The 7,957-nt window shown below is 32.5% G+C and overlaps 1 protein-coding gene across 2 annotated transcripts; it reads right to left on the reverse strand.

Moving 5' to 3' along the window:
- Positions 1–2,739: 2,739 nt before the first annotated feature.
- On the reverse strand, positions 2,740–7,265 carry LOC133306219 (asparagine synthetase [glutamine-hydrolyzing] 2). 2 transcript variants are annotated; one of them, XM_061506512.1, is made up of 13 exons: positions 6,983–7,265; positions 6,092–6,230; positions 5,527–5,622; positions 5,199–5,340; positions 4,895–5,085; positions 4,629–4,790; positions 4,429–4,509; positions 4,108–4,329; positions 3,887–4,021; positions 3,722–3,802; positions 3,547–3,633; positions 3,315–3,422; positions 2,740–3,205 (listed from the first exon to the last, which is right to left on the reverse strand). In XM_061506512.1, exons 1-13 carry the CDS (start codon positions 7,060–7,062, stop codon positions 2,975–2,977), a joined length of 1,755 nt encoding a protein of 584 aa, XP_061362496.1. In that variant the 5' UTR covers positions 7,063–7,265; the 3' UTR covers positions 2,740–2,974. The 2 variants fall into 2 exon arrangements, with proteins under 2 accessions (XP_061362496.1, XP_061362497.1); XM_061506513.1 differs by having other exon boundaries at positions 5,199–5,334; positions 5,512–5,622.
- Between the last annotated feature and the right edge of the window lie 692 nt (positions 7,266–7,957).

The following is a 7,957-nucleotide window of genomic DNA, read 5'->3' on the forward strand; positions in this document are numbered from 1 at the left end:
TTGTAGCAGAAGTCTTAATAGAAAGATAAATAGATAATATATCAGTATGTGTTTGTTTAGTATTCAAAATAATTTATAAAAAAATTACTAATTTTTTTGTGTAATTACAATTTAATCAAAGCCAAACATGCTATTAATAAATTTCTAAAATAAAGGTAATGTATTCCTAAGCTATGATTGTAACCATGGTAGTTAAAATTGAAATTTTATCTAAAATCGAAAGAATCATAAAAAATCGTAAAAGAGAAAATCTTAACGTAAAAAAAATCGTAAAAACGTTTACAATTTTGATGAAATTGTTTGATTAAAAAAATGTAGAATCATAAGATCGCAGATTTAAATCGGGATTTTCACTACCATAATTATAACATTATTGTCATATTTAGTTGCTCTAAACTTGTTTACTAGAGAAGATTATAACTAATAAAGTTTAACAATAAATGTGCTACTAGAATACAGTCGGTATTTTAACCGCCAATATATCAATTAATTCAACAATCTTTTTATATTAACCACAAATTTAAAAGGGCCCAGGTTGAGGCTAGATACTTTGTTCTTTCTTTGGGCTTATAGTAACTAGGCTGCATTGTTAGATTACTCAAAAATTGTAGCTATGGCTAGGCTTGAGGGCTGTTCCAATTTTATTTGCTCCGTACTATTGAATGGGCTTGGTTAGTCTCTTTTTACAATCATTCCCTACTAGCCTAAGTGGGCGACCTAGTTTTACATACCTAGCTTTGTTGTCATTATGAAGAAACTAGTTCATTCTATATGCCATGTTTTGTCATCCTTTTAGTGCACCGTTATTAGTATGATGAAACTTCAAAAATATTTTCATTGTAGTTAATGTATCATTTTTCTTTTTCCTTTTGTTTGGTATGGAACCAAAAATATGCTTCAGCTAATTAGTATGTGTTTGAATCGGTCTGTTTTGTATTCAAAATAATTTAGGGATAGGATATTATGACACACAAATAATGTTACGCACAATGTTACGACCACATCTTAACCGTTGATTTCCGCAAATTAATGATTATTATTTATTGTGAATTAATAATTAATTAATGAGTTTGATTTGAAAAATGATAACCGTTGATTGACGGAAATCAATGGTTAAGATGTGGTCGTAATATTGTGCGTAACATTATTTGTGTGTCACAATATCCTATCCCAATAATTTATAATAAAAACTTTACGAATAGAGGCTTTTTTAAGTAATTTTTTTCTATAATTTAATCAAAGCCAAACATGCCATTAATATATTTCTAAAAAAAGGTAATGTATTTCTAAGCTATGATTATAACATTACTGTCATATTTAGTTAGTATAAAGTTGTTTACTAGAGAAAATTATAACTAATAAATTTTAACAATAAATGGGCTACTAGAATACAGCCAGTATTGTTTACAAAAAAAAAAAAAACAGAATACAGTCCGTATTTTAACCACGAATGTGTCAATTAATTCAATAACTTTTTTATATTAACCACAAATTTACAAGGGCCCTGGTTTAGGCTTGATACTTTTTTCTTTCCTTGGGCTCATTCATAGTAACTAGGCTTCATTGTTGGATTCTCAAAAAATGTAGCTATGGCTGGGCCACGGAGCAGTTCCAATTTTATTTGCTCCGCATTATTGATTATTGAATGGACTTCTTTAGTCTCTTTTTTAAATCATTCCCTACTAAGGGGTATTTGGTAGAGAATTTTTTTTATATGGGAATTACAATTACTGAAAATATGGTGGAAAAATGAGTTTTTTAAGAAAGTTAAAAAAAAAATTATTTGGTAGGTTGAACTATTATCGGAAAAATTGGTTTAAGTTTCCAGAGTTTATATTTGGTTGAAGGTAAAATATTGCTGGAAAAATTGGTAAAATTACGAAAGAAACCCTTGACTAAATGATATTGCACAGTACACGAATAGGGTTAGAAGAGGATCTTTCCGTCATCTACTTTGCGCTCCTTTTTCCATTTTGTCGGTAATCCCAAAATACCACCTTCGAAGTGGTAGTCTTAAACAGTGTTTTTAATCACAATTTTCAAACAAACGACAAGTTCTAGGCAAATCATTTTACTGGATAGTTTTTTTTAAAACTTGTACCAAACATGGACAACTTGGAATACCATTCTCACTTGCCCGGGGATATGCACAAAAACTCCTACCAAACACTCCCTTAAGGGTCCATTTAGATGAGTTTTTTTTTCCTTCAAAAGCTACTTTTTTTCAAAAAATAAATAAATATATTTTTCAGAAAAAGTTTGTATGGTTTTTTTTTAAATAAAATCATAAAAAAAGACAAAAACCTGCTTTTTTTTAAAACTAAAAATTTTAGCTTCTATAAAAAACAGAAGTTAAAAATCAAATATTTTTTTAAAAATCTAAATAACTTTAACTTTTATAAAAAATACTTTTAAAATAAGTAAGACATAAAAAAATATTTTTATTTATAAGCCCATGCAACCGGCCTAAGTGAGACTTAGTTTTGCATTTATGTCTTAGGTCATGAGCTTTGTTGTCATTATGAAGAAACTAGTTCATTTTATATGCCATGTTTTGTCATCCTTTTAGTGCACCATTAGTATGATGAAACTTCAAAAATATTTTCATTGTAGTTAAAATATCATTTTTCTTTTTTCCTTTTGTTTGGTATAGAACCAAAAATATGCCTTCAGCTAATTAAAAATTTTGGTAATATACAGTATTGAAATAACTGAGCTTTCATTTAAATTTAACTGATAAAAGAAACACAGGTACACAACTTTTCTCGGAAACCCAAATACATTTTAAGTGTTCATATCAATATAAAGACTAGAACTGGATAGCACAACACTGAAGACAGCTAGGTACAGAGCCTTATCTACATATAGCTTTGCCTGGATAAATACACAACAGGCAAAATTTTCATTTATGTTGACTAGTTCCATACTATCTTGGCTCTGGGGCAACTAGTCCTTGTTATGGCTCATACTAGCTCTAGATGGCAATTCCTAGAGGAGAAACTTCCATTTTGGGTATAATCTTCTCTGGTTCTACAGTTTTGGTGACTGAGTTGACCTGGTTGTTCTCATAAGCTGAAGCATGCACTCCAAGTGCTGCTCTTCCAGAAGGGTCAAGATTGTTGGACCAAGCAGCATCCCACAAAACAGCTTGTGCTGTGCTACATGCAACACTTGCTCCTCCAGGGACAGTGAGGCTGGCTGAGTTCTGCAAAAACCAAATTAAGGGACACAAGGATTTAAATCACCCCTTATTAAATCAACAGGAATTTTGTTGTCCACTGATTCCAGGTTTAGATTTGATTGATTTAAGTTACCTGAGGGAAGAACCTCTCAAAGATCATTCTGTAATAGTATGCCTCTTTGGAAGTTGGAGTGTTATGAGGGTAAATATGAGAAGCATTGAGCATCATTTTATCATTCACCTATAAGAAAATATCAAGAACCAGTTATTAGCAACATTGATTGTGTAACTAAGTACCCTTCATGTTTTAATGCTATGTCATGCATGTCAACAAAATAAAAAAAAAGGGAATTTATCATGTTTACATGTTTTGCAGCATGGGCTTTAAGGCCATCAATCCAACCATAGCCAACTCCATCACTGAATTGTTCTTTCTGCCTATACAAAATGTGCTGCATGAAATTATATTCTTAGATGTTAGTTCAACAAATTAATTTTGCAAAGAGATATCTTCAGACATAGTAGCGAATTGCAAAGTACCTTTGGCAGATAAGGATGGTTTTCATCGTCAAATGCCTTCCTCAGTACCCATTTCTCAATTCTTCCTTCGTCTCGTTTTATCTGAACAGATTAAATAGTAAACTCACTTAACAAAATTCTACAACTTCTTAAACAATGATACATGGCAATGTTCTGTATTCTTACCATTTTATACTCAGGATCAATGTTCATTGCAACATTGATAAACTCTTTGTCCAAAAATGGTACTCGGGCTTCCAGACCCCAAGCATATGTTGATTTATTGGCTCGCAAGCAATCATATTTGTGCAGTGCCTTAATCTGCATAATATAAAAAAAATGTATTAACCCTTTTACTTCTACCACTTATGTTGTTGCTGTGACAAGGAGCATGACAACTATATGACCTTGCGGCATGTTTCTCGGTGGAACTCTTCCTTGTTGGGTGCTTTGTGGAAGTACAGATAACCTCCAAAGATCTCATCAGATCCTTCTCCAGAGAGTACCATTTTCACTCCTAGTGATTTGATTTTCCGAGACATTAAAAACATGGGTATGCTTGCTCGGATGGAAGTCACATCATATGTTTCAATGTGATAGATAACATCCTCAATGGCATCTATGCCATCCTGCATCACCATATATAAAAGATTAACTAATTATGATTTTTATAATTTGAAGTGCCCCCCAAATTTTGAGCATTAAAGTACTGCTTCACATAGATATACCTGAACAGTATATTGAAACTCATGATGGACAGTTCCTAAATAATCAGCTACTTCTTTTGCAGCCATCAGGTCTGGTGAACCCTACACAATACAAGATGACTAAAAATTAAGAAAACCTTAAAAGGGTTCCTTTTGTTTTTACTTGAAAAAAATCCACTAAATTTGCAATGTCATTCATAATTTAGAATAGATATACACACCTCAAGGCCTACACAGAATGAGTGTAGTTTTGCACCCCATTGCTTTGCAGCCTTTGTGCCTGCCAGGTGGCGAGCAGTGACAGATGCAACTAAAGAGGAGTCCAACCCCCCAGACAGTAAAACACCAAAAGGGACATCTGTCATCAACCTTTTAATGACAGCCTGTAATCACATTCATTCTATCAGTTAACTGTTGCAAAAGTTTACAAACACAAAAAAGGACTTTGTATGAACTTCAAATGACAATTATGTATTTTGACTCTTACCTTCTCAAATGCATGTCTCAAAGCTAGAGGATCATAAGGGGCTGAAGGAATAGCCTCAGAGAACCAAAGAGGATTGTACCATCTACGGAACTCTCTTTCTTTGCTAGAGTACAAATGTCCAGGGGGGAAGGACTCAAAGTGCTCACAATGATCGTTCAGCCCTTTCAATTCTGATGAAATCCAAACAGATCCTGAACATAGTTGTGCCAAACTTATCACAATTTATTCAATTCAAATCTTTTTTGTCTTAGTTGAAATAGAATACAATAATTCAATTCAAAAGCAGGGCATATCATAACATTACCATCTAGTCCCCAACCAATGTATAAGGAAGTAACCCCTATAGCATCCCGTGCCACTATAAAACTGTTGTCCCGGGTATCCAGCAGAACAAATGAAAAGATACCATCAAGCATGTCCACGAAGTTTTCTCCGTGCTCCTCATACTAACCAAAAGATTAACATCAATAACAAGCACATGACAAGAACAACAAGTCACAATCATGAATAACAGCCATATTCTATATAATCTATATAATATAAAGGATGAAAAAAAAAAAAAGAGTATCTAAAATTTCTTTTGGTTATTATCCATTAAATTCTGTTGTGAAATATACATAAAGATGACTAACCAGATGAGCAATAACATCACAGTCACATCCTGTTCGGAACTTGTGATTAGGTAATTTACTCCTGAGCTCTTCATGATTGTAGATCTCTCCATTCACCTGGTTTTCAGTGTATCATATTTAACATCAAAAACATTAAAAAAATAAAAATCATGCTAGTAAGGGAAAAATTTTTGGTGCTCCAGACCCTTGTAGACCTTCTATTCAGAGGGTGATATTTTGGATTTTTTTTTTTTTTCATTTCTCTTTTCTCCTCATTAATTGTCTGATTTTGATTGATCCGAACCTAGTGGTCCGGAACTACCGAAATTCTTCTCGCTAGTAAGGTATAGATTCCAATCTTGTATATGATGCAACAGGAGATAAAATTATCTTTAGGTCATTTAATTTTGGAATTTAGAAAAAAAAAATATGGAAGATTTTAAAAATTTTAAATTACTCTCCTGAATTTTATTAAAACACACTGTATTTTAATATCCCAAGTCTCAAAACAAGATACATAAGATAACTTAATCTCGTGTTACATATAATATTAAAAGTGTAAATCATATAATATCACGAAGCCTACCGTAACAATAACGGATTTGTCTTCATTGAAAAGAGGTTGATCACCAGAAGCTGGGTCAACTATGGCTAACCGTTGATGAGCCAAAAAGAAATCACCGTGTTGGTGGAGCCCACTCCAGTCAGGACCACGGTGCTTCAATCTGTGACATCAACAAGCACGAACAATTAATAAATTATAAAATTATAATGACTTAATAAAAATTTCTCCCTGCACTTTCTAGTCCAATAACTCCTTTTCATCACTTGTATCCAATTGTCTTCTTTTTTCTTTGGACTTTTTCTACTACAAATTACGATTAATTGCGTTGCACCTGGACCCCACATGCCATTTAGTTATCTTAATAATAAGCCAGTGTTCTAATTAGAATATATTTCAAAGTTGTCCACTTATGTTGTCAAAGTCACCAGTGTTTATCCTAAAATGCTTGTTCAGTCTGAAATATATCGATAATTATAATTTCAAATTCCCCTTAAAATATTGAATGGATAAGACAGTAAACATCACCATGACAGTTAAAACGAGGAAACGAATATTAAGCTCCACCGTTTTGTTGGTTTTTTCCGGTACCCTTTTTTATTCAGTCACATATCATTTTTAACTTGAAATTAAAAATATAATAACAAAAATTTTATAGCTACTTATGTTTTAGTCTATTAGCAACAAATTGCTAAAAAAAAACACCCAAGAAATGAAGTCAAAGTTGTGAACCAAAAAATATAAAACTCTTGGCAGGAAAGAGTTTGATGATGGAAAATATGCAAAACAATAAACTCTTTGAATATAAACATCAAAGTTAAGTAAAGGGTATTTGAAAAACAAAGCAATTCAAGATTTTTATTTTTGTGTGTGTGTGTGTGTGTGTGTGATTTTTTAAGAAAAAAGAATCATTGCCTGCGAGAAAGCTCAAGGACGCGGACCCTTTTGGCTTGAGAGTCATCAGAGCAACCAAGCACAGCAAGTATGCCACACATTGTGATGATGTTATATATATATATATGGTAATAAAGAGAAAGAGCTTCTTTTGAAGAAAAAAACTCAAATAGGGTGTTAGAAGAAAGAAAACAACAGAGAAAAGAAGAAGAAAAACAAGAGAAAATGAGAAGAAGATAAAGAAAGATAGGATAAACGAAGAAGGTGGAGCAAAGAGTGGGAGGGTACACCACGTAGAATGGTTAACAAGTTGAAGGAGTTTAGAAATCTCGGGGATTTGGACACGTATTTATACGCGGAGGGTGGAAGCTACGCGGTGTCGTTTCGTGTGATGTCACTTTCTGCAATTGTGAACCGGCTACCGGGTGATTCCGGTGACTAGACAACGGGACCACCGCCTCTTTCGTCTTGCGTTGTGCCACGTGGTGTGACGTGGTTTGCTATGGGATATTTTTGTCATCTAATTTTATTATTGGTTTATTTTATTTGATTCTTTTTGTGCAGAGCAATTTGCTGCTTCCCTCTTTGTCTCCAAATTTAAGAGAGAGGTTTATCCTTTTTTATTTTTTATTTTTTTTTCATTGAGAGTTGATACAAATGAAGTGTTACGTCAGCATGTTTCCAGTATTCAGAGCTAACAATTAAATGGGATTAGAATTTTTAATATTATAAAGGATAAATTTATCTTTTATATACGTATAAAAATGTGTGACATTAATAGTTTTTTATCTTCTCTTCACATGGGTTCCATACATATATGTAGAAGATAATTTAATTTAAATTATCTTCTATAACTGAAGAAACCTTAATCTCTAATTAAATAGTGAAAAATTGTTTAGAAAATTGAGTTTGATTCACCCTCTTAAAAATAAAGCAGGTATTAGTTTTTTTTAATTTAGATTTTATGTCAAAAATACAGAGTAAATAGCTTATAAA

Source organism: Gastrolobium bilobum, unplaced genomic scaffold (assembly GCF_033153095.1).
Source record: "Gastrolobium bilobum isolate Gb01-03AN ecotype WA unplaced genomic scaffold, APGP_CSIRO_Gbil_v1 utg4894, whole genome shotgun sequence".
Taxonomy (NCBI): Eukaryota; Viridiplantae; Streptophyta; class Magnoliopsida; order Fabales; family Fabaceae; genus Gastrolobium; species Gastrolobium bilobum.